The sequence below is a fragment of the Abramis brama genome (genome assembly GCF_963993115.1).
Source record: "Abramis brama genome assembly, chromosome: 5".
Taxonomy (NCBI): domain Eukaryota; kingdom Metazoa; phylum Chordata; class Actinopteri; order Cypriniformes; family Leuciscidae; genus Abramis; species Abramis brama.
The window spans coordinates 7,851,245-7,878,393 of NC_139967.1; the positions used below are offsets into that span (position 1 = coordinate 7,851,245).

General features: G+C 35.4%; 2 protein-coding genes across 3 annotated transcripts; one reads left to right on the forward strand and one right to left on the reverse strand.

Annotated features, from left to right (window-relative positions):
• Positions 1–312: 312 nt before the first annotated feature.
• vsig10 (V-set and immunoglobulin domain containing 10) lies at positions 313–9,644 on the reverse strand. Of its 2 annotated transcripts, none has more exons than XM_084115487.1 (8): positions 9,328–9,644; positions 8,752–9,042; positions 7,458–7,763; positions 7,024–7,308; positions 5,534–5,812; positions 3,830–3,947; positions 1,881–2,023; positions 313–777 (listed from the first exon to the last, which is right to left on the reverse strand). In XM_084115487.1, the coding sequence occupies exons 1-8, from the start codon at positions 9,401–9,403 to the stop codon at positions 686–688; spliced, it is 1,590 nt and encodes a 529-aa protein (XP_083971613.1). In that variant the 5' UTR covers positions 9,404–9,644; the 3' UTR covers positions 313–685. The 2 variants fall into 2 exon arrangements, with proteins under 2 accessions (XP_083971613.1, XP_083971614.1); XM_084115488.1 differs by having other exon boundaries at positions 7,662–7,763; positions 9,328–9,608.
• A 955-nt stretch (positions 9,645–10,599) lies between these two features.
• LOC311083018 (uncharacterized protein) lies at positions 10,600–26,872 on the forward strand. Its single transcript, XM_084114266.1, has 12 exons — positions 10,600–10,758; positions 11,359–11,470; positions 13,498–13,591; positions 16,705–16,759; positions 20,422–20,562; positions 21,396–21,556; positions 21,915–22,013; positions 23,213–23,358; positions 23,452–23,623; positions 24,281–24,393; positions 24,974–25,061; positions 25,463–26,872. The coding sequence occupies exons 1-12, from the start codon at positions 10,644–10,646 to the stop codon at positions 25,514–25,516; spliced, it is 1,350 nt and encodes a 449-aa protein (XP_083970392.1). The 5' UTR covers positions 10,600–10,643; the 3' UTR covers positions 25,517–26,872.
• The last annotated feature ends 277 nt before the right edge of the window (positions 26,873–27,149 follow it).

Here is a 27,149-nt window from a genome sequence, read left to right on the forward strand (position 1 = left end):
CTCTCAAATACAACACTGTCATTGTGTGCATGAATCATGTGCGTTGTATCTGTTATTTTATACAGCGTTACGTAAATGCTAGTTTCCTGTTCTTTTATAGAATACATTACTGAAATTATATATGGATGAATCAGTTAGGCACATTCGAAAAATTGTAATATGAAAAAAAGTGATTTCATTACTGTATTACAATCTGATAAGAAATCACCATTAGTTTAAAAAAAAAGACAAAAATATCTGGATGTTTTATAGTAATGTTTTACAATTATTGCTTAATTGCAATAAAAATAATTTCACAATGTAAACTAAATTGAAATGATACAAAAAGGCTTCCAATAATTACGGAAGTTTTTTTTTTATTCATTATTTCGCCATGAAATATGACCCAGACATATTCACCTATACATTTTTATGGAAAGCAATCATTCAAAACCAATTCATTAACAATAGCATTCTGTAACAGTTCACAAACATACTGTAGTATAAAGTAGTAAAAGTTTTAATTTCACTATTTGAAGCCAGTGTATTAAAAACTAATACTGAAAATAAAGACAGGGCCTCTTTAAAATTTTAAGTTCTTGCTAGAATATTATACAAGTAAAATATCACACAAAAAAAACGAACAAATAATTTAATACAATTCACAATTTTGAAGAATTGATTTTCTGTATATTTAAACTGGTCCTTAACAGTCTTCTGACTGATGTGCTGCTTCGGTTTGATCTGGATGAGCTTGACCGGTGTGTTCGGTACTGTCTGCAGTATCGTCATGATCAACTATAAAATAAACATATAGACTTGTTTCAGCAAATCAGAAAGTACAAAGAATATAAAATTCATCATCAATATCAAACATATTGTATATTTTACAGCTGAGAATAACTAGAGAAAATACATCCTCTCTGAGAATTTTATGCAGATTTTTTCAATTACTATTTTAAACGTTCCTAATTTTGTTTTGAAGGTCTCCTAAAATAGGATTACATGCACCCAAGGTCAAAAACCATTTTAATTTTCTCATAACCTCATAACATCACCTCTTTTCTCACAGTGTCTGAAACGGTTCAATCAAGGATTCGGTCTCTCTAAACCACTCCTTTTCCGAGAGCCTGCTCTGGAAGATATGCTGGTCAGATGGCTCAGTCTATTGTGTCGGAAACAAAACGCCTATTACCATATCTGAAGTTCACCTCCAGGGGCTTCCTCAGCACTTGATACACACACTGATACCAACAGTAACGATGGCGTCAGTTTTACTGTATCAATTCAAACCCGAGTCCTCATCCTTTAGAAGTGCATGCAAAGTGCTTTCAGTGATTTGCTGATTTGCTTTCACAGTACAGAAAACGGCGTCTTCTCAACATGTCGACAACACAAACCAAACTCTTCCAGGCCTCAGCTACAACTACAGTGTTTGAGGGCGGGTCAAAATACTAAGCAGATGTTGTCCCAACGAAGACCATAGGCTAGCATTATACACTTTTTGTTACAAACTTACATAGATATGTTACAGAAGTGAGACTGTAATTGCTGACGAGTCATTTCGGCAGTTCAGAAACAATTCTTTCTGGTCTACAACAATGTTTAGGTAGGTGGCAGTGGCACTGCCAAATTTATGTCCACATGAATGGCCAGCACAGCAGAACAGTGCCCAGAGCATCACAATCCTTTGGCCCTTGTCAAAGTCACTCATATCTTTATACCTTTCCCATCCAACAAGTTGATTATGAGAACCGATTGTTTGCTTATCATCTAATCTACCCAGACGTTAATATGTGGGCTTGTTAGGAGATGGTCATAATTTTTTGGCTTAACAGTGTAAATTCCTTTTATTTTTAAACAAAAAAGTCTGAACAATAATCAGAAAGCCATTGACTTACTTGATGGTATTCTGTGAATCTCTACGAGTGTGGTCGCATGTCCGTTTGTCACCGGAGGGAGATGTGGAACAGAATCATTGAAAATTTCCTCTTCATCCGAGTCCACTAAACTCAGTATATCCCCTCTGTCATCATCTAAACGACTAGGAAAAAAAATTATAATGCCTCAGCTTTACACATCCTTATTGACACGTTATACAGTTGTAATTGAAATTATTCAACACCCACTGCAAATCAGGTTTATTTGCAAAATTTAGAGAATTTCAGCTGTTTGCAATCAAACAAAATTACAAAAAAAATAATAACTGAAATAGCTCAACACAACAAATGTTTCAAGAGGTTTCTCCAAATTCAACTGAAAATGCAACTTTTAATGACTTCCACAGTCTCAAAATTATTCAACCGCCTGAACAGAATCCCTCACAACAGATCAACAAATCTGCAAAACAGGTGTTGTCTCAAGCACACCTGATGCAACTAATCAAGGGCTTCATTAGCTGCACCAGGTGTGCTTGAGCTAGAACACATGAAATATCTGAACTGGCTTTGTTGAGTATCACGTTTGACTGCATGTTAGAAATATGGCTAAGTCAAAAGAATGGTCCAAAAAGCTAAGAGAAGATATCATCGCCCTTCACAAACAAGGAACAGGATACAAAAAGATAGCGAAGTAACTAAATGTTCCTAGAGACACCGTTGGAAGCATAGTTCGCAAGTTCAAAGTTAAAGGAACAGGGGTTACACTACCTAAGCGGGGCAGAAAAATGAAGCTATCAATGGCTGCAACCAGATTTCTGAGAAGACAGGTTCAGAAAAACCCTCGAGTGACTGCAAAAGACCTGCAGCAAGACTTGGAAGCAACAGTCACTGAGGTTTCAGCTGCACAGTAAGGTGCGTACTAAACGCATGCCAGAACTCCAAGACGTACACCACTACTGACCCAAAAAAATCATAAATAAGCCACAGAAGTTGCGAACAAAACTGAAGCGATGAAACAAAACTGGAACTTTTCAGCCCTATGGATCAGCAGTATGTCTGGAGGAAGAAGAATGAAGCATATGCTGAAAAGAACACTCTGTCTACAGTTAAGCATGTTGGGGCTTGTGATGCTCTGCGGCTGCTTTACATCCTCTGGCACTGGAAACCATCGTGTGGAAGGCAAGATGGATTCACTGTAGTATCAGGAAATCTTAGGAGAAAACGTCATGCCATCGGTGAGGAAGCTGAAGCTTGGGCGTCATTGAACCTTCTAACAGGACAATGATACTAAGCATACCTCAAATTCCACTAAGGCTTGGATGCAGAAGAAGTCCTGGAAGATCATACAGTGGCCATCAGTCACCTGACTTGAACCCCATAGAAAATCTCTGGTGGGATTTGAAGGCGGCGGTGGTTGCAGCACACAAACCCAAGAACATTTCTGAACTGGAGGCCAATGCTCATGAGGAATGGGCTAAGATTCCTCAGAAACGCTGCCAGAAGCTGGTGTCTGGTTAAACATCTCGTTTGCAGCAGGTCATAACAGCAAAAGGGTGTTCTACGAAGTACTAAAAATGCTTGCCATGCAGGGGTTGAATAATTCTGAGACTACAGAAGTCATTAAAAGTTGCATTTTAAGTTGATTTGGGGAAACCACTTGAAACATTTGTTGTGTTGAGCTATTTCAATTACTTTTGTTTGATTTGTTCATCGCAAACAGCTGAAAGTCTGTAAATTTTGCCAATAAACCTGATTTGCAATGGGGGTTGAATAATTTTGAATATAACTGTATGTGGGAAAACACTAAACTTAGATTTTGGAAAACTGCTGTAATGCTGTAATGTTTTGCAGTAATGTTCTGTGGTCAAACTTACCTAAATCCTAAACCTGAAAATAATAAAAGAAAAACATTTACATAAAGAATCTTCATTAAAGCAGTTTTATTTAGGTATACAGTATGGAAAAAATACTTACCAATGCAAATTTTATCACGCTTTGAATATACTGTCACGCCGACAACGATTCCCAACATTATTATCAAAATGGAGACAAAGACACCAACTACGGCCCCTCCATTATCTGCAGAGGCTGAGAATAAAGACTGAATGCTGTCAAACTGTACATAGTCTGAAACTACTTTTCATAAAAAGGAAAGGAAATTTTGAGGGAGAAGATTTGATACTTTTGGGGGAAAATGGAGAGGTATTACAGAACAATGTCAGAAACATCTTGTCTGTTCACATTCATGCACAGGTGTCAAAGCTTTAGCATTGCTAGTATTTGAAGTATCTCCGGATCTGAGCTCTGATGTATTATGTAAAACACGCATCTCATTCTTAAACAAGTGAGATCATTATGCATCTGCTTTAACCCCACAAATTCTGGCAAGAACATGTCTGGGGCATATTTCTAAGAAATTCTATTTTTCTTATAAAAAATGAAGTCTGTTGTAAGGACTACTAAGATGCACCATGACAATATTTCCCCCCAAATTCTACCATAATTCAAATTAGATAATGTTCAATTAATGCAATAACATATATACTGTGTATGTATGTATGTATATATACACAGTATATACAGTGCAATGCATAAGTGAATACACCCATGCTAAAGTTGAATAAAAAGAGGAATAAAAAATCATATTTTGGAAATTGAACTTAATGCCTTAATTTAAAAAATTAGGAAAAATCCAACCTTTAAGGACACCAATTTTCTTTGTGAATGAATAATGTATCGTAAATAAATAAATGTTCTTCCTTAAAATACATGGTGCATAAGTGAGTACACCCCTATGTTAAATTCCCATAGAGGCAGGCAGATTTTTATTTTTAAGTATTTTTTTTTATTTTTTTTTAGGATACTATGCATCCTGATAAAGTTCCCTTGGCCTTTGGAATTAAAATAGCCCCACATCATCACATAGCCTTCACCATACCTAGAGATTGGCATGATTTTATTTCAGTTAGCCTAAAAGCTAGTTTGATTTGCATTGAGAGATGATCTTATGGAAAGTACCCCATGCCAATCTCTAGGTATGGTGAAGGCTATGTGATGATGTGGGGCTATTTTAATTCCAAAGGCCAAGGGAACTTTATCAGGATGTATAGTATCCTAAAAAAAAATTTTTTTAAATACTTAAAAATAAAAATCTGCCTGTCTCTATGGGAATTTAACATAGGGGTGTACTCACTTATACACCATGTATTTTAAGGAAGAACATTTATTTATTTACGATACATTATTCATTCACAAAGAAAATTGGTGTCCTTAAAGGTTGGATTTTTCCTAATTTTTTTAATTAAGGCATTAAGTTCAATTTCCAAAATATGATTTTTTATTCCTCTTTTTAGTCAACTTTAGCATGGGTGTATTCACTTATGCATTGCACTGTATATATATTATTGCATTAATTGATTAAATAAATATATATATAAATTATACCATTACAAATTACAAAAAATATATGCTTGCCATGAAAATGGTGCTACATTGCAAAAATATTAAAAGTCGAAAAATTAGGTTTATCTTTCACTATCCTTTATTTTTTTATGTTGGATTGGATTTGAGTTCAAATGTGATCTGGAGATGTATTAACTAGGATAAAAGGATACTTAAGGATGCTAGGATACTATTAAAAAAAGTATGGTGAAAAATTCAAGTTTGTAACTTACTCATCACAGTTAGAATCACTTCTAGCTCCCTTGCGCCAAGAGGGTTTTCACTGTAGCAGTAGTAGACCCCTGCATCGTCCTTTGTTACATTGATTATAGTGAGTTTGTAAGTGGGTCCATTTTCAGACAAAATATATTTCATGGTGTTGTTGATGACATCGTTCACTTTCTTCCAGACAGTCTTAGCTGGTGGGAGAGCATTGGTCTCAGAACAGCTGAGGGTGATAGTACTGCCCTCCAGAGCCGTTACCAAGGGGTCTCCTAATGGATACGGAATCTCTGGAAGACACATCAAATATATGGTTTCAATTCAGCTGGAGATGGGTGGATGATAAGCAAAAACACAAACGGTACTATTTTGGGAATGGATAAGGATCAAGAAACCTTGGTGGCACCAAATGGGATTGCACTTTTTTTTAAACATACATGCAGTCCATCACACCATTGGTTATGTCGGCCCACTCAAACAAATTGCAATTTGACTTTTAAGTAATACCTGGGCTGATATAAGAACAATGTACACGAGGGTTCAAAAGTTTGAGGTTTGTAAGATTTTTTTTATAGTTTCTTCTGCTCAACAAGGCTACATTTATTTGATCAAAAATACAGTAAAAACAGCAATATTGTGAAACGTTATTAAAATTTAAAATGAATGTTTTGTATTTTAGTATATTATAAAATGTAATTTATTCATTTTTTATCATACCTTTTTTTAGGATGCTTTGATAAAAGTTAAAAAGGGCAGCATTTATTTGAAAGAAATCTTTTGCAACATTATGTATTCACTGTCCCTTTTTATCAGTGTAATATATCCTTAATGAAAGTTATTGAAGTATTGTTTTTGTCTTTCAAATTATTATTATTATTTAATCTTACTGACCCCAAAATGTTAATGGTCATGTACATAAAAGGAAATGCAAATTAAAAAAAAACAAAAAAGGCACTATTTTCAATATTTCATCTTTCAACCAATATTTTTGTGTTTCTTCATAGTCAATACACTGAGAAACGTAAAATAACAGTGAAGGCTTTCATCAAAAGGGATAGTTCAACCAAAAATACTTGTCATCATTTACTCACCCTCATGTGGTTCCAAACCCGTAAGACTTTCGTTCATCTTCAAAACCCAAATGAAGATATTATTAATGAAATTTGAGAGCTTTCTTTCCCTCTGTTGACAGCTACACAACTACCAATTTAATGCTTCAAAAAGTTCATAAAGAGATTGCAAAACTAATCCATACGAATTGAGCGATTTAGTCAGAAAGCTCTCCGATTATATTTAAAATATCTTTTGGGTTTGGAACGACATGAGGGCGAGTAATTCATGACAATGTTTTCATTTCTGAGAGAACTAACCCTTTAAGTATAGAAGGTAAATCTCATGAAAACATATCTGGGCCTATAATGCATATAATCTGGGACATATACATTAAATGATGCATTCAATGATTCTCATCACTGTAGAACTGTTAGAGAAATGCTCTTACCGAGGTTAAAAGAACAGTATTTCTCCACTCCAGTCACATGATGTCCAGTACACCTCACTTCCTCTTTATCGTGCAATATATGCCTATTCACATGGATCTCCAAGCGTTCTGTCTCCTGGGACGTGGAGTTGATCGTAGGACCCTTGGCTATTACAGATTTTTCATAGACCTCTTGCCAGAGCAGACTGGGCACAGGGTAACCTCCATACCAGGTACATATGAACAAGACATCTGATGGTTCATTTCCCACCTCCCAACTGCACTCCGGATGCCTCTCTGGAGCATCTGAAAAAGGGATTACAGACAATTAAAGCCTATACATCACAAATCTAACAAACAAAACAAATTATATAAAATATTCTCAAGGTAAAATGAAAGAAGCAAATAGAGTTGCTGCAAAGAACCATTTATGAGAATACATTTCTAAAACATACAGTAAACTAGGACTTCCTGGCTCTTGTTCACAGTTGTCATGGAGAGAGTATTCTGGGATGTACAGGTGTACATCCCTTGATCTTGTGGCTGGATTTTGATTATGGAGAACTCAAGGGGCAATTTGTTCCCAGACGCCCTGTCAGGATTATCCTGCGCCAAATTGTCAACTGTCCATGTCAAGTTTTGTGAGGGATAAGACTCACTGGAGCAACTAAAATACACATCTGAACTTTTATTGACAAATAATGTTCCATTCTTTAGGCGAGTTGCTGGTCTTATGTCCAGTGATATGTTAGTTGGACCACCTGAAATATAAATCAAATGCACAAACATTAATATTAATTCATTTGACTCTCACAAACCACATCTCATTTCAGGATCATCACTCCTTCAAATCATTCTAATATGCCTATTTTGCTGCTCAAGAGACATTTATTATTATTAGGGCTGGGAAAAGATGAATTGCATCCAAAATAAAAGTTTGTGTCTACATGATATATGTGTGTGTACTGTGTATAATTATTTTGTATATATAAATACACACACATATGCATGTATATATTTAAGAAATATTTGCATGTATATACTGTATATATTTATATATCATTTATATTATATATAAATTTAAATATTTTATATATAAATAACAAATATTTCTTAAATATATACATGCAAGTGTGTATTTATATATATACACAAAATAATTATACATAGTACACACACATATATCACGTAGACACAAACTTTTATTTTGGATGCGATTAATCGCGATTAATCTTTTCCCAGCCCTAATTATTATTATTATTATTATTATTATTATTATCAAGGTTGAAAACAGTTATGCTGCTTAATATTTTTATAGAAATGGTTATGGTTTTTTCAGGACTATAAAAAAAAAAATCAACATTTATTTCAAATAGATTTTTTTCCAACACTATAAATGTCTTTACTGTTACTTCTGATCAATGTAACGCCTTCTTGCTGAATAAAAGTATTAATTTCTTTCAAAACCTGTTGAGAGGTAATGTATGGTTTGTGTATTTCCTGTTTCTGTAATCTTTAAAATGTTCAAGGAACTAGACTGATTTTTTCTTGTGTTCAGTTAGTCGTCGTTATGTATGGCGGCTATGTTCAGTCACATGGTGGTGGTTTTCTAGGTTCATGCATAGCAGCTAAACCAGAAAAACCTGTTTGAAGTCGGACTCTCTATCTTACAGAAACTAAAGACATCTATTGCATATCAAAGCTTTGCACTGTCACATTAGTACGATTTAGATATCCATAACACCATACCGGCAATTTTAAGCTGGATGTTTGAGTGAGTTTGCCATGAACTGTCATTCTTGCATTCACATGTATACAGGCCATCATCAATATACAGAAGGCCACTGATCCTCAGAGAACCATTGTTTAAAATGGAAAGATGCTCGGATGGATTCGAAGGGTTGTGGGTTGCAACAACAGCTCCATCTTTCTTCCACTGATAAAGAACTGAAGACATATTGACTGGCTGGTCATGACACTGAAGTGTAGTATTCTTGCCTTTCTCTCCGATAACATACCGCTGCACCTGCTCCTCTGACACTACAAGAAGAAGGACACAGACAATGCGGTTTAGAGCAGTACTGTGAGCACTTACAAATATGCAGCAAAAGTACTATGGTAATACCATGTTTTTTTGAATACGGTACAATTGTAAACAGTACTTGATCTAGAAGTGAAATGGTGTCACTTACAAATAATTACCAAAAAGTACTAAGGTACCACCATGGTGTTTGGACAGGTACTATGGTATTCTTGGAAAGCCAGTGCCATGTAAATACTAAGAATATCTCAGACTTGAAACCAGAATAAATGTACCTGACTCACCTGTTTGATGTGACAGAAGAAGCAGATATAGAACTATTGCAGCTACTGTCATTGTAGGATTGTCTGGATGTCCCATCGGATTATGGGATAAAATATTTTCCTTTGCAAATTCGATTGAGTTTCCTTTTGTTTCGCAGCAAACCGCATCAAAAGCTTCTCAATGAATTAAGTAAATAACCAAAAATATTATTGAGATAAAGTCGTGGCCGTTCTAAATTCGCATTAGGTATTTTGTGTTACGTTTGATTCATGTCCATCTTCAACCAATCCGGCTGTTTACTTGCGTTTCTTTCCCGGAAACTTTGAAATTGCTGTTTGACCACACCCTTACCTGCGCTCTTAAAGGGATAGTTCACCCAAAAATTTAAATGTCATCATTCACTCACCCTTATGTTTTTCCAACCATTTATGAGTTTCTTTCTTCTGTTGAACACAAAAGAAGATATTTTAAAGAATGCTGGTAATAATCAGACTTTAGTCAGACCCATTAACTTCCATACTATTATTTTTTCCAACAATGGAAGTCAATGGGTGCTGTCAGCTGTATGGTTTTCAATTTTTTTTTTAAATATCTTCTTTTGTGTAACAGAAGAAAGAAACTCATACAGGTTTGGTTTGGAACAATATGAGGGTGAGTAAATGTTGACAACATTTTAATTTTTGGGTGAACTATCCCTTTAAAGAGACACACACCACATTTCACATGCAAGGTGCCCCAAAGTCGAGTCTTGCAGGTTGATCAGGTTCACACAAAGTTACACTCTGTTCAGAAACTCCAAGCTCCAAAGGTCCTCTTTACTCTACATTGTGCCTATTATCCCTCTCAAAGTATCACTCATATTATGTCCAACAACCATGCATTACTGTGGTATAATGATATGCTGATTCTGGAGTTAATTGTTGCCGATTAAATTAACCTGATTGATTTCTTAAAGGGATAGTTCCCCTAAAAATGAAAATTCTGTTATCATTTACATTTGTTCCAAACCTGTATATATTTCTTTAATGTAGGCCTAGTATGGTATTTCGCTTAAATTCCTGTGTGGTTTTTTTTTTTGTGTGTGTGTGTGTGTGTTTTTTGTTTTGTTTTTTTTTTATTATTTTTTTTATTTTAAATACTACGTTAAAACTATTCAATATTTGCTATATTACTTATTTTTATTTAGTATTAGCTGATTTGTGCAACTTAATTTTCACCTCCGTTAGAGGGCGCCAAAGCTTTACGGTTCTGACGTCTTCTACATGTGTGCGACATTATTTTGGTTCCCCCGCGTTTGTTGCTTGCCGTGGAAAATCATTCCTACCCGCTTTCCAATATGTCAGGCTGTAAGAAGCCACGAGCTGTTGCAAATCCTCTGGAGTCAACCATTACAACACCGAGTGAAAGAATACTAAAAGAATGTCACACTTTATATATCGACAACGAGAACGGTAAATAACGAGTACACATTCATATGTAAACACATGTTGCTGTTTTGTCTTTGATATGATCTAAACCATAAGAAACACAGTAAGGTGCAAATCAGCTTGAAAGTTCATCGTCCGAGACATGTAATATTGTTAGTTATATTTATACTGTGCCATTCATTCAGAAGGCGGTGTCTAAATACAGTCAACTGCCAACCTAGACAGTTTCGGAATTTACATGATAAATGCCATGACTGTGTAACGTTAGGCACAGCTCACCGGCTTTTGACCAGTTGTCTCTGCTTGTCACGGTACTGCAGATTATGGGTCCATAGTACAGTACAGTAATAGTAATAGTACAGTACATGTAAATCGGTGATTATACAATATTTTAAAGTTAATCGAAACTGAAAGGTCTTTTACTGGCATATACCTTACAGTATTTACAGTATACAGGTGCATGTTTGTATGCACTTTATCAAACACTCCCACATGTGTGTGTGTAGATAGATAGATAGATGTAATTGTTAATACTATGAGAAGTATTATAGTATTACCCTCTTTACATCTTTAAATTGTTGTTGAGAAGCAATCAAACCCTTTTTGTCTGAATGTGTTTGACAGGATTGGTGAAAATGGCAGAGAGTTTGGGAGTGAGACTGTTACCTCCTCGGAAAAAGATTATAGTTATGATCATGGGAAACCATTCTGCCGGAAAAAGCTCCTTCATTAACTGGTAATCAATCACACGTCTCACATCAAAAACACCTTATATCCCAAAATGATCTGGAGGTCATTTTAAAGATTAAACGGACACGCATATTTTTTTATTGAGAATCACATTTTCTTTTCCCCTTCGTTATATCTCAACATTAAGACAGTGGTTCTCTAACTTTTTGACTTCATTGTCCACAAAAATAATATTAAAAGGATTATTATTAAGGATAAGGATATAAAAAACTCATCATTTCTACCAGATAAAATATTTTAGAGCTCGGCGTAGAAACTAGAAAAATGTACATTCATTATAAAAATGCCGTCGTTTTAAGATTGTATTACTTTACATGACGTTTCCAGGTCTAGATATACAACTTTTATAAAAAGAGGATTAATAATATATATGTAAATGGGGATAAAAATATTAAAGGGGTCATGAACTGGCTATTTTCATTTTTTTTATATTGATGTCTGAGGTCAACTTATGACATTCGCTTGGTTTTTACATTCAAAAACATCAAAATGAAAAGGTAATAGGCTATTTTCTACCCTGGTTTTGAGCCTAGCTCCTGAAACGCTCGGTTTTTATGGGCGTGAGCGTGACGCATTGAAGACTTGGAAGTAAACACCCACTGCTATGATTGGATAACAGTTTTGCATATTATAATGAGTTTCATGTAACGCGCGAATCGGTGGGCGGGGCTAAGCAGGCAGTGTTGAAGTAGGCGTTGATCTTCTTTTTTTTTTTTCTTTTTTTTTTTTTTTAATTAGATATAAAGAAACAAAAGTCAACAAATAATGAATTCTCAACATGAAAACACGAAACGGAACATACACCAGAGGAGAGAAGAATAAAAAAAAATAAAAAGATAAAAAATAAATAAGAAAAACAGACAAAAATTACAATAATAATAATGATAATAATACAAGAAAAGATAAGATAAGCAAATAAATGAAGGAGATACAATCAATTAGAGCATGTTAGGAAAGTACAATGTGACAAAATTTAAAGGGGGATTTTAAAGAGAGCACAACAAGACAATGTTTTCCTTGCTTTGTTCTTCTCTGAAACAGAAAGCGTTTGAAGGTATTGATGGAATTCGTTGAGAAAAACTTTGAATAATGGCTTATGATTGGAAAATTTACATTTATGAATATGAAATTTTGCTAGGAGAAGTAAAAGATTTATAAAGTAAAATTCTTTCTCAAAGTTTTTCTCCGTATTAATAAATCCAAATATAACATGTTTCCAAAATAAGGAAAAATGAGGGTACACAAAATCAATAATATACCTGCAAAAGTTCTTCCAAAACATTTTGGTATAGCTACAGTCCCATAACAAGTGTACAGTAGTTTCATCTTGTGCATTACAGAAATCACATTTTATATCAATGTCAGGTTTAAACTTTTTTAGGTAACTTTTCACTGGATAGAATCTATGAATTAATTTAAATGAGACTTCTCTGACTTTATTTACTATAAGGTATTTATGTGGCAATAACCAAACTTTTCTCCAGTCCACAATATCCACAAAATTGCTCCAATAGGTAATTACATAAGGTTTGGTAATAATATCTTTCTGAAAGAGAGCACGAATGGACCTATTGCTAGAATATGGAACTAAACAAATCTTGCCCACCATTGTTTGAGTGGGATCAAAAATAGGTGGTGTGGTAAACAAAGTCCTATCCAAACCTCTAAACAATGTAATAACACCTGTGGGAATAGCATCGAAAACGATGGCAAATTCTCTAGGCGTGACAGGAAAATTAAACTTTTCCAGGAATTCGCCATGCGTTGATCTTCTTCTGCGAGGCGGTGTTTGATACCCTTTGACGTCATAGATCCCTGCTTTGAAAAACCTGTCGTTCGCTGTGCCTGGTGTCAATAACAGCTTTTATTGGACTAACAAGGACGTTTTCAGTTCTGAAACTTACAGGATATTCTTATAGTATGATGACCTCTTATATGTCAAAAGCTCAAGGAAAATTTGATTTCTCAGTTCATCACCCCTTTAATAAACAGGGGATGACTTTCATCTTTCAGGTATGTGGAGGAGCACATACAGAAGACAGGGGTGGCCATAGAGACTCAAGGCTTTACGTTTATAACCAGTGGAAGAAAACGAGAGTCACTAACAGTAAGTACATCTACTGGTTCACCACAAATTTGATTATTGCGAAACCCTGTATATGTAGCAAGGAATATGTTGTTTGCATTTGATTATTAGCACAGATATTTATCTGTTTAGGATAGTATATATGGATGAATATAAAAACACATGAACAGAGATGAAAAGAAAATACTGATCATTGGATTTGATCCACGTTAGGTTCAGAATAATTTTTTTACAGAATTCAAGTTAGCAGTGTTATTTTTCTTATTTTTTTCTTTATATTTTTAGTATTTGTATTAATTTTAGTTTCATATTTAGTCAGTTCGTTATGTGCTTTTTGTTATTTTTTTTTTATTTTTTTATATTGTTATTTAGGTTTAATTCATTTTTTAATTCAGTTTCAGTGTTAGTTTTTATTTTTTTATTTCAGTTTATTGCCAAGGCAGCATTTATTATTTTCTTTAATACTTATATTTTATTTTATTTCAGCTTTTTTTTAAGTAAGAGAAATGTTTTAAATAGTCTTAGTTTTAGTTAACGATAATAACCCTTGCATACCTGACCAAATCTAACATTCAAGGACATTTATATGTATTTAATACACAATCCATCTCCATATACCAGCAGATGAGCACAGATAATGCATACATACAGGGGATATATATATATATATATATATATACACACATCTTCTATTTGTGAGTTTTTGTATTCACTGCCATTACTTTGCCCTCCTGATGGTCATAAATATGGCGGATGAGCGGAAAGTCACATGACTGAAAGTGCATTTGTGGAATGGTGCTGTTAATGGTGGCTGTGTGGCTGTGAATTCTTCCAAGGTAGGAAGAATTCAAGACGCGTACAAATCCAATGTTAGCATCACTTCCTGTCTCCTGAGATCCCTTCATCTGACTGATTTTTTAAGGCATTATAGATGTATCCTTCGCTGCCTTCGATATCCCACCATCCTGTGCGTTCCATTCTGTGACTGTTGAGCTAAAAAATAAAGATGGCGTCTGAAAGTTGCGGTTGCTGGTCAGTTTGTGTGTAAATGTACGTTTTTGACCAACGTTTTCCACTTCTAATGTCATTTCTAGCAAGAAAGTACTATTGTACTAATACAATATTCACTGAGTTATCACCAAAGCTCTCTTTATTTTGCTGTAGATCATTAATCCGTTACTCTGCCTCAGAAGTCTGTCAGAAATCAGTTTCTTAAGATGCCTTCATGGGCAAACGCTGCCTGCAAAGTCATTGCCTGATAGGGCAGCGAGGCAACAAGTCTAAGATTTCAGACGCAGCCTGAGGCGATTAATAATGACTCATGGGTCAAATGTCGACACTGTTGTCATTAAGACCAGCTGCCAAAACCAAGCTGCAAAGAGATCAATCCAAGGAAAACACATTAGCTGAACCTGTTTGAATGCATTTTTCAAAGCTTTAGTACTTATAAAGAGTCAGTATTTTTAAAGAAATGTTTGTTTGCTTTCAGCCACCAATAATAGTGTCATAGGCTCAGATTCATTTGATACATTTTGACATGTTTAAATCTTCAGAATGTTTCCTCCTAAAATCAGAGCAAGAAAATCGTGCCCAATCCTGTTCCCTATTATTTCCTGTTCTCACTCTTATTTTCATCTCTAATGGCACAAGTCCAATAAACGTCATTGTGAGTAGATACAGACACCATCTCATTTTTGTTTCTTCAGCTGATTGAGGAGGAAATTCTTCAGAATGAATTGAAATATGGTCAAATACGTCAAACAAAGCTGAGAGCGCTTCACTTGTAGCTGATTGTAGCATTATCAAAATAGCTAAAACATTATCCCGGCATAGGAGTTGAGTTGAAATCTGTAAAGCTTTCTGTGGAATTCTGCCGGTGTAAATTCCATTCGAGCTTACTAACTGACGTTCTGATGTGTGATGACGTCTGTGAAGGCTTGCATTTGTGTGCAATGATATCCGCAGTTCAAACATCTCAGATGTACCAGTTAAATACTGTTCAGATTAAGAACATAAGATAGACCTACAGAAATGAACAAGAACAAATAATATCTCTTTATATTCTCCTAGAGAGAAAATATAGCTGTTAGCTGCTCAAATAATCTTACATACACTACTGTTTAAAAGTTTATAGGGTCAGTAAGTTTTTAGTTTTTTTTAATTAATACTATATTCAGTTGTTTTAAACCTGTATGAGTTTTTTCTGTTGAAAACAAAAGAAGATATTTTGTAGAAATTTGGTAACCAAACTGGTCCCCATTGACCTCCATAGTATTTTTTTTTTTTTCATACTATGGAAGTCAATGGGGACCAGCAACTGTTTGGTTACCAACATTTTTCAAAATATCTTCTTTTATGTTCAACAGAGAAAAAAAAGAAACTCATACAGGTTTAGAACAACTCAATGGTGTGTAAATGATGACCGAATTTTCATTTTTGGTGAACTATCCCTTTAATTTGATAGCTTTAGTTTATACTCTTTCTGCAATGGTTTCAGTTGTGTCTATTTATATTTCTCTTTAGGAACTGTAGGAGAAACATCTGAGATACTTAAAATATAACTTAGTTCTCCATTAAATCTCCATAAAAGAGCAACCCATGAGCAATGCAATGTTCTTCTGATGGATGCAGATTATGGATCCGGTGTTAAGAAGGAAGCAAGAGCAAGAGGGAAAATTGTGCATGCGTGCATGTGGTGAAAGCGTACACAATATCACAGCTCAGTCAGTCGCTTCTTCTGGAAGCAGAGGGGTTGTCTTAAAGACACAGCGCCTTTTTTCCCTAGCATATAGGACTCTCCCTCTCTCTCTTTCCTTCTCCGTCTCTGTGAAGAAGACCTCAACGTGAGTAATGTAATCGCGGCGAAGGAGTGATATGAAAGCATTATCAGCTCTTTACAGGAAGAGGCTACCAGCAGAACAGGAAGAGAGCTGCAGTGTGTCCGAGAGCATCACACCATCATCACCCAGCCTGCAGAGAGAGAGAGAGAGAGAGAGAGAGAGAGAGAGAGAGAGAGCGCGAGCGAGCGGGGAGCCTCCCTACAGTGGGCCTGGCTTCTGACTTCACACCACATACTCCTCTTTAAATGTGTCTTATCTTTCCTTTCTCAACATGTTTGCTTCTCTTCCTTACAGGGAAATGCAACGCTACACCTCTACCCACATTTCAGACCTCTACTGGAGTTCAAAGGTAGGATATTATAATCTCAGATTGATATTTAACTTTAACTCTGCTGTCAAAAGATTCATGTGCAGTATATTTAAATATATTAAACAGAACGTTTAGGTTTAATCAGCACTGTAGAGATGTTATAATTCATAAGCAACATCATTTATCAACGTCTCAAAATCCAATATCATCTCTTGATTTCAATATTTCAGCACCTTTAAATGTGATTTTTTTAGGGATTGATGTATGTTGCTCTGATTTACCTGTTCATCATTTTGATTTACATTGCAATTCATTTTTGTAGTCTTGCACACCTGTATTTCTCTGTGCATACATAAAATATTCATATAAAACGAATAGGAATATTTCGTCTGTTCCATGCGTATCGAATGTGAATAAATAACAACATAGGTGTTGTTGATTATTGCCGTAGCACAATTTACTCTTCAAATGTTTGTCGTTTATAGTACCTCTTAAGCTATTTTCCTAATTTATTGCTTCGAAATTAGACTGAGGTTGATGAAAATGTGTAGTCGAGGCAGGAGAGTTTACAGCTATGACTAACACCTCACACTGACTCATGCGAGCGTATGTACGGCCAGCGCTGTATCCGAAACATAGCAACACATCTCATCCACATGCTCCTCGATAAACTCTGCTGACTTAACGCTTTTCACTGTGCATTTATGTAAGAGTCCAGCTGATGTCTTCGTCGGTGTAGGTGAGTGATCTTTGGGCGTGTCAGAGGTCATCAGTGATCGTGCAGTTTTCCTTCAGTGGGCAGTGTGGGTTCACCTGGTGCAGAGGACCAGAATGAGTCATTCACATTGACAATTGTGCAGCACTGGTGGGATACAGAGGGAGAAACGTCTTCCCACGTTACTGCTACACAGAACATATATGAAGTGAAAATGGCGTATTGTACAGCCATCACACACTGTATCACGAGCCTGATATAATTACGAGATGCGTTCTACTTGTAAAACATGCATGCTTCCTTCCATTTTCATGTGCATTGCACTTTATTTAAAGTAAAAAACACAATTTTTTGGTTATTCTTGTCTATATGAATCTCGTTCTACTTTGTTTGAAGTTTTTAGCCAAGTTGAAGGGCATGAACAAGTTTTCATGCGCTTGAAAACCTCCATAAGGTGTCGCAGTGATGGTTTTGCTTGGCTTCAAACGTGTGGTTGTTAGGGTGTGGCTTTGTGTAGGAAAGACTAATGAGATTTGCGATTGGTGCATTGTTTGGGTGTGGTTTGGGCCGGTTTGTCCTACCTCAAAAAGTTTGATACTATCATTATGACTCGGGTCTGTCCGCAGTGGTGCTGCTTTGCAGTTTGGAGATGATGCTGCACTTTCTTGACCTTTGACATTTCCCCAGTGGACTAGATCCCTCAGTATCTCCTTGCACCTTTCAGCAGCAGTGTCAGCAAAGTGAGACGTATCTCTCAGTTACCTTTTCACCTTAAAAAAGATCCCTGAGTGATTATTGAGCATATCACATGCACATGACTAAATCTGATTTTAATTACGTAGTGCCTGTGGAATGAAAGTTTGGGGTCAGCAAGATTAATTTATTTTTTCAAGAAATTAATGCTTTTATTCAGCAGTAAATTGATCGAAAGTGACAGTAAGGACATATGAAGAATCCTGGAAAAAATGTATCATGGTTTCCACAAAAATATTAAGCAGCAGCAGCAAAATATTAAGCTGTTTTCAACATTGATAATAATAAGAAATGCTTCTTGAGCTGCAAATCAGAATATTAGAATGATTTCTGAAAGATCATGTGACACTGAAGACTGGAGTAATGATGCTGAAAATTCAGCTTTGATCACAGGAATAAATTTAATTTTAAAACATTAAAATTTAAAATTGTAATAATATTTCACAATATTACAGTTTTTACTGAAGTTTTAAACAAATAAATGTAGCCTTGGTGAGCATTTCAGTATGAATTCAATTAGTTATCATTAAGTTCTCATTAAAAGCTAAATTATCTAGAAACATCCACATTAATTTTATAGTTTAATACTCTTTCTGTATGTAAGTAATGGTCTCGTTTGTGTCTATTAATTTATATTTCTCTTCAGCCTGAAAATTCAATATAGCCATTACAATAATCAATTATAATTTAAAATACATTTAAAAATAGATATAAAATAGAAAAGTTATTTTTTTAATTATTTTAAATTGTTATAATAATTCACAATATTACTATTTATTTTTCATAAAATAAATGCTGCTTTTGGTGATCCGAAGAGACTTCATTTAAAAATCTTGCTGAGCTCATACTTTTGAATGGTGGTGGAATACTCATAAGGAAAGAGAAATCATACACTTTATCATCTACATCCATTTTATATCTTTGTACTCTTACTGTCTGGAAACATTTGTGTATTTTAGGAAGTTTATAAGAAACACTAAGTCTCTGTGATCTACCGTTTTACCAGAGAATTCCTGCAGGTCTTACTGCACACGTTTAAAACTGATGTATTTTCTGTAATAGGAAAGAAAGAGCAGTTGAGAGTGAGAGAGATGGACAGACAGATTTGAGGGTGTGTTGGTGCACCTTTGTTGAATGTAGATGAGACGGAACAAATGGGGTTTGTGCGAGATCCTGCACACCTGCAGCCACTATAAAGAGCTTCAGTGTGAACCGCAGATGTGTTGTGAAGGTAGCATAATGGGACATGATGTGTAGTTCCTATGCAGATTTAAGGATATCAGGTGTGATGTTACTTTTTCTAAACAATCTAACCTATGGTTGGTTTTCACTTGCCTGATGACAAAAAAAACTGAATATTTTTAAGTTAAAACCACCCCAAAAACCTTAGCAATTACATAGAACGTGCTAAAATCATTCAGAACATGTAAGCAACCATTGTGGCAATGACTTTTGCACAGTGAAGCACCAGTTGCAATCTTTAGAAAATGTGAACATGTTGTTTTATCTTAAAGGTAGGGTATGGGATTTGCAAAACGGCCGGCAGATTTTGAAAATACACAACTCAAATGGTCCTACCTTCTTTCCTCCAACGCTGGCCCTGACTCCACCCATTACTCTCTCTCTGTCTCTCGCTGTCACGCACGCGAGGGGGATGGGGGGAGGGGGGGATGGTACGACCGTTTGATTGACGAACTTACTGTCCAATGATTCTAGGTGGTCTTGGAAATGATTGGCTGGAGTTTTTCGAGTCCTGCCCGTTCCACGGATGATTAAATTGCTTAATTTTCATTTCAGTGCTTCTAACTCAGTGGCTGTAAGTGGGTTAGGAATAGGATTTCAAGTGATTTTGAAAAAATGGACAAAAAAGAGAATCAAATACCCCACCTTTAAATACTGTACATGCTTTTGAAGTATTGGCCGGCTGGCGTTGCTTCACAGTCGTTCTTCACTGGCTAGCTTTATGTGGCTGTACCTTAAAGCTGCCAGTTGAAGAGCTGTTGTGGGTAACCATTACAACAGACCACCAGAGGGGCCGTGATCAGGAAAGTGGGACGAGTCAGATTTGAAGGGCAATGAGTCAATAAGAATTCATCGCCATGTTTTATTTATTTATTGAAATGTAGTTTTGAAACAACTGTGCAGATTGTTACTCATAAAATCCACATGATGAATCCATAAACGTTTCTAATTCCAGCGCAGTTTTATAAACGCCTGCAGTTGTATATTGTAGGTGTCACGGATTACCTGAGCGCTGAGATCTCCACCTCCAAGCAGAAGAAATTCAGCCTGGTGACGTTTGTGGACACTCCAGGGTTGGTGGATGGAGATATGGTGTACCCTTTTGATGTCAACAATGCCATCACCTCTTTTGGTAAGGCTGTGTCTCATCGTTTTGGACAGTTTTGTCTTCTATAGCCTTCTTTAAAAAGGAATTTTCTTGGTGGTTTTGCTCTTTTAATGAGCCGAGCCATTTTTTGTGTTAAGAGGAACTTCTTTTAATATTTATTTGGCTTTTAGACAATGCACTATTGAGTTGATAATGTTAACTAAAACTATTAAAAATCATTTTTGTTAATATAAATATAAATAAAAATATTAGATGGGAAAATTTCAACTTAAAAAGGGTACATGCAAATTCAAACTGAAATAAATTAAGTTGACTAAAAATGAAATAAATACAAGTTAATATTATATAATAATAGGATATAAATGATTATAAATTAACACTAGTGTTTGACAAAAAACAGTGAATATACACATTGGACGATTGACCAATCAGAATAAAGTATACAAGAGCATTGTTAAGATGATTTAAGTCAGGAGATTTTAAAGTGTACAGTCTTTCTCGTACAAGACAATGGACCAATAAATATTGATGTAGCAAACTGGATTGTAGCAATTATATATTGTAGCAAAGTAGCAAATCCTGCTTTTAGGCCTATGGCTTAAATTAAAGCTTATTGGCTATTTCAAAAAAAGGACAAGCCCTTGGATATGTCCCAACCCAACATCCTGTTTCAGAAGGAAATGTCAACATTGGAAGGCAAATTTGTCAAACCTTTTAAGATTGATTATCTTTTTTAAGCTGATGAGACAATATGTCAGTGGCATTTGTTTCCTAATGCATTTGAGTGTGGTTTTATGTCCTAGTTAAATCACACAACTGTTATTTTAATATAATTTCACATATCTGTGTGTATTCAGGTGAGCAGGCAGACCTCGTCTTCGTGTTCTTCGACCCGATGGGACAGGCGTTGTGCAAGCGTACACTGAACATCGTTGAGAAGCTGAGTGAGAAGTGTGGAGACAAACTGCGCTTTTACCTGAGCAAAGCTGACGAGGTTGCACGAGAAACGGACAGACAGGTGTGTGTGTGTGTGTGTGTGTGTGTGTGTGTGTGTGCCTTCACTGCCCTTAAAGTCAATATGAACATTCAAACCTGTTTTACTTCAGGAATCTGATATATTTATGTCTGCAATAAAATGTAGAATGGGATTTGATTTTACAGGAAGATGTATAAATAAAGTAAATAAGGTGATTTCAAATGTCATGTTGACTTTAATGTGTGGTCATCTTGCCATAATAATTTGTTCTCAGACAGGAAGCCAAACAGGTGTTATTACAAATCTAATCTTCTGGGAGTTTCTATTCAACATGAACTCATCTTAAGGTCAAATGTCTCCGTCAGTTATACTGTACATGGTGTTGTTTTTATTCCCACAGCGAGTGATGATGCAGATTGTCCAAGAGCTGTGCAGGAGACCTGGACTCAACAAATGTGGCTTTGAAATGCCCACGATATACATCCCCAACTCTCAAAAAGTAAGAAATGATGGTAACAGATTGCCACGTTGGTTAAATGTCTATGGTTTCCCTCCTAGAACTGGAATCAGACATGAGTAATGGAAGCCTGCCCATGATGCACTGCTGTGTCAGAGGAAATGGATGTATGTCTCTCTGCAGCATTTACTGTTAACAGAGACTCTTAAAGAGAATTAGACACTTTTCTTAAAGGCCCAACTTAAAGCTACAAAGATAAAATGGGCTGATTCTATTAAGATTTCTTACTAAGTGGTCTAGCTAAGATTTCAGGCTGCTTATAATGCACTGCTGTTCAAAAGTTTTCAGTCCCATTAATATTTATATTCAGCAAGAATGCATTCAATTGACAGTAAAGACCTTTATGTTACAAAAGATTTCAATATCAAATAAACGCGGTTCATTTGAACTTTCTTTTCATGAAAAAGAATGATACATTTTCTACAAAAATATGAAGCAGCACAACTGTTTTCAACATTGATAATAATTAGAAATGTTTCTTGAGCAGCAAATCAGCATATTATAATGATTTCTGAAGGATCATGTGACACTGAAGACTGGAGTAATGATGCTGAAAATTCAGTTTTGCATCACAGGAATAAATTACATTTGAAAATATATTCAAATAGAAATGAGTTGTAATAATATTTCACAGTATTACCGTTATTATTGTAATTTTGATCAAATGCAGCCTTGGTGAACTGAAGAGAAAAAATCCCCAAATGACCCCTAAACTTTTAAATGCTAGTGTATATTTGGTCTGTGATATCAGTCAGTTTACCTAGGATATATGAAAAAATGACAAAATTACTGTAATCACAAAATATCTCTGATATTCTGTTATTAGCGGTTCATATCCTCAAAATGATTCGTTTCTATATCAATACTCATAACGGCAAAATGCATCCATATGCGGCTTTATTGGTAATGACAGCAAACTACTTCATCACTCCATTAATTCAGCTCTTGCAAAATGTTGGTTGTTACATTGCTTGGCAACTGTAAACGGCCTGTAGTTATGATAAATAGCTATATTACTATATCAATTGTTTGTTTAGAACTTTTATAACACCCCTCAGCTCAGATGTGGTAATATTGCACAGCCTCTTATAGCTTATTGCTTTACTATGCAATTGCACATGACACTACTAGTATAGATTGTTGATATATAGTGAATATAAAATTTTGGTTTGTGTGTGCAGCCCAGCAGATGCATCAACCAGATTGATGAGGTGTGTGAGACCATTGAGAAGAGCATAAACCAGGCAGTCCAGAAAACACTTGACCAGCTGGAGAAAGACTGTAACCTGGTCATCTCTACCATCAACCATACACTGGAGCAGGACCGGTACACATCCATCCATCATGTCATCTGTTCTATACCATGACTCATATATAATCTAATATTTATCAGTTTCGCATGGATTTGTCTTTCCCTCAGGGTGAATGCGAGCTGTAATAGAAGCAATCGTTTTAATTCATTCCTGTGCGCAGTTCTGGGAATCTTCCTTCCATCGCTCTTCGTCCTCAGCTTCATCATCAGCACTTTCGCTCCAGAGGAACTGGACACTCTTGTAGGAGAGGGGTTGGCTAAAATGCTCTACTTTTCCACAGTATGTACTCATTTTTGTGTTTTCTGAAATTTTGTTTAAAGGGATAGTACACCCAAAAATGAAAATGCTCTCATCATTTACTCAGCCTCATGCCATCCCTGATGTATATGACTTTCTTTCTTCTGATAAACACAAAAACGAAGATTTTTAAGAAAAATAATAGTCCATATAATGCCATTGAATAAGTGCCACTCATTTGACGCTCGAAAAACCACACACAGCGAGCGTGACGATAATCCATACAACCCCATTGGACGAATCAATGTCCTCTGAAGCACAACGATTGATGCTTGTAAGAAAAACACTAATTTTATTAACTCTTTCCCTGCCATTGACTGAATTTTCCGTCATTCCTTGTTTTCACTGTTATGCAGTGGGGACGCTTTTAATGTTTAAATGATGTCGTTTTCTTACATAAACCTATCGTTTGGCTTCAGAAGACATTGATTCATCAAACGTGAACCAAGCACCGCCCCTTCACCCAGAGATTGATTATTTTCCTAAAAATCTTAGTTTGTGCTTAACTGACGAAAGTCATGTTCATCTGGGATGGCATGAGGGTGAGTAAATGATGAGAGAATTGTCACTTTTGCTTGAATCTATCCCTTTAGGATTTATTTTTCTTCTGTTTGTGTGTGTGTGCTTGTGTTTTAATAGGGATTAGTGGTGTATCTGTGGGACTGGATTCCTGAAGACTGGCAGATATGGTTTGTGCTCACCTTCGGTGCTCTGTGCTACTTCATGTTCTTTCTGGCCAAATATTTTGCACGGTGAGCAAACTTGTCTCTAATCGTTTCCTTTTGTTGTCACTAGGGGGCACCGTAACTCTGATATCATTTATATTTATTTACAGTATTTAGCACTTTATCCTTTGGCTATTTTGGAATATCATACTAACATTACTGTTTATTCAACAGTGTGCAATTTTTCTGTAGATCTAGAATAGCCAGATACCTTATTATACAACAGAGCATACAGCATGCAAAGAACATATCCCACAATGCAATGCATTTGACTTTTTTTCTGGTGCAACAAATGAAGATTTTAACATCCTTTTCTCCACTTTCACAATGCAAAAATATACTATTGGTTAAAAAATGCAAAATGACCAACTTTGTTTTCAAGATGTCAACTTGACAACACTTGTCAGCTACATGCATATTATAGATCTTATTGTGATCAATTCACATGTTTCATTTTTAAAAACTTTTTTTGACCTCATAATGTTTAGTCAACTGGATCTTTCGGTGAAAACGACAGACTTCTCTCTAGTGACGTATGCAGGACTTCTGAATCCCGTTTTTGTAATGGTCACTTCACGAGTTTAATGAATGCTCTGATCTCCTTCAGTCAGGGCAGCAAGACGCTTACTAAGAGAGAGAAGAAGAAACTGGCGGAGTGCAGTGATTACATACAGGATGTCCTCAAATCCAAGAAGGTACGACATGCATTAGCTTTGCTATCGATGTTTCAATGTTCAACAAATCAGCCTAATTGAAATCTATCCTTGAAAGAAAAACTGTGCAAAACATGCCTTGATTGTTTTTTAACTTGATTTTGATTCCATTTTACTTTTTGCATTAAAATGTTCCTAAGAAAATCACTCTTTGAAACCATTTAATATACAAATGTTGACATATACATTAAATATCATAAACATAATATAAAATGTTGTTACAATGACCAGCTGACAAGTGCCTAAAACCCCTCTGAAACCACTAGACTCAATGCTGGGTTTTCACATAAAAACAGCCTGCATTTGAAATGTAACCCTTTAGAAGGATTGCAGATGATGTTTATCTTCTTCTAATATCGTAATATTTGTCATCTTTGTTTTAGCGGAAACTGTATGAGGAGTATCTTCGTCAGTGTGCTGCAGAATATGATTTCTGAAGGAAGCCGGAATGACAGCTGTTGGTCACATCAGAGTCGTCAGAATAATTCATATAAATCACATCCGTGTGTGTGTTAAAATACTGATGTAGTTTCATTGTTGCATCATAAAAAACAAATAGGTGCCTTTTCGTTAAATGTGAATAGTGTCGAACAAAATGTGACATACAAACACGACCTCAGTATTCTCTTACACCAGCTAGTATTTCTATTGGAAGCATTTTTTATCATCAGACCTAGAACTGTTTATTATAAGCATATAATGACTCCATAAACGCTGATTATCACGAGACATTAGCCTGGTTTCTGCAGCCTTCTTTTGATCTCCAGGTGCACTGTGGGAGAAACCAAAGGTATGCTTGCCCACCTTATATTCTCTCTACTCAGTGTTTATAAAGTGACATTTCTACTTTTGATATGACATAACAGAAGAATTTCTCCCAGCAGCCACAGAAGAAACTGTGAATGTACTGTTGCATGTTCATGTTTGTCTGTGTATTTTATGTGGTTTATATATGATGTTTTGTAGTGGTTGTCAGGGGTTTGAAGTGATGTACAAATGTTAAAATTGTAGCTATTTTTTAGGGCATTGTTTTTTTAATTCTATGAACTTGCATCAGTCAAACCATTTTTGGACTAGCTGGTTTTGAAGATGGATAATGACTGAGATCAATTTTTTTTAACCGTCCATATATACAGGGTGAAGTCACAAACTGATATATTTCTTTATTTGATTTTTATTCAGCTTTTTAAATGTAAATTTAAGAAAATGTCAATTTAAAGGGATAGTTCACCCCAAAATGAAAAATTCTGTCGCCATTTACTCACCATCAAGTCAAGACTCACCATCACCTGTAGGAATTTCTTTCTTCTGTTGAACACAAAAGATATTTAGAAGAATATGGGTAAACAGACCCCATTGACTACCGTAGTATGGAACAAAAAATATACAATGTTAGTCAATGGGGACCATAAACTGAAAGTAAATAATGACAACATTTTCATTTTTGGGTGAACTATCCCTTTAAGAAACCATAGCACTTCCATGACTTTTAAAAGAAAATGCCTTTACCTCAGTACTGCAAAAACGCCTTTCTTAGGGCTGCAATAATACTCATATTTCTTAATGTTTTCACCGTGCTTTTACAAATGGATATCATTTTAAATTCAACATTTAAATTGATGTTTTAAAATGTTTGTTTTTTTTAGCTATGCTGATTTTTTTAACCGTCTTACAGAAAAAAATGTCTTCTTTAATTGACTCAACGCTTTGTATTCCACTGTCTTATACTATAATAAATAGCTTGCTTGTGTAAGTAAAGAACAAAAAGCACAATAAAATGTTATAGCAACAAATTTATTCATCATTTTGTATTCCACCAGAACCTGTCCCATATGACTGAAACCTCCGATCCCTGAGTTAGTACCAAAGAAAAGCTATAGGAGGTCAGAGCTACAAGAAAAGCATTCGTTATTATTGCGCACAATCTAAAAATACAATCAACAATCAATCAGTCTGTCATCAATAAATCATTTTACGATTAGTCAAAAAATACAGGCCTCGACTTTTATAATACGAGCATTTCTATAGATAAAGTTATAGATTTAAATATTTGTCGTCTTGTGCAATTAA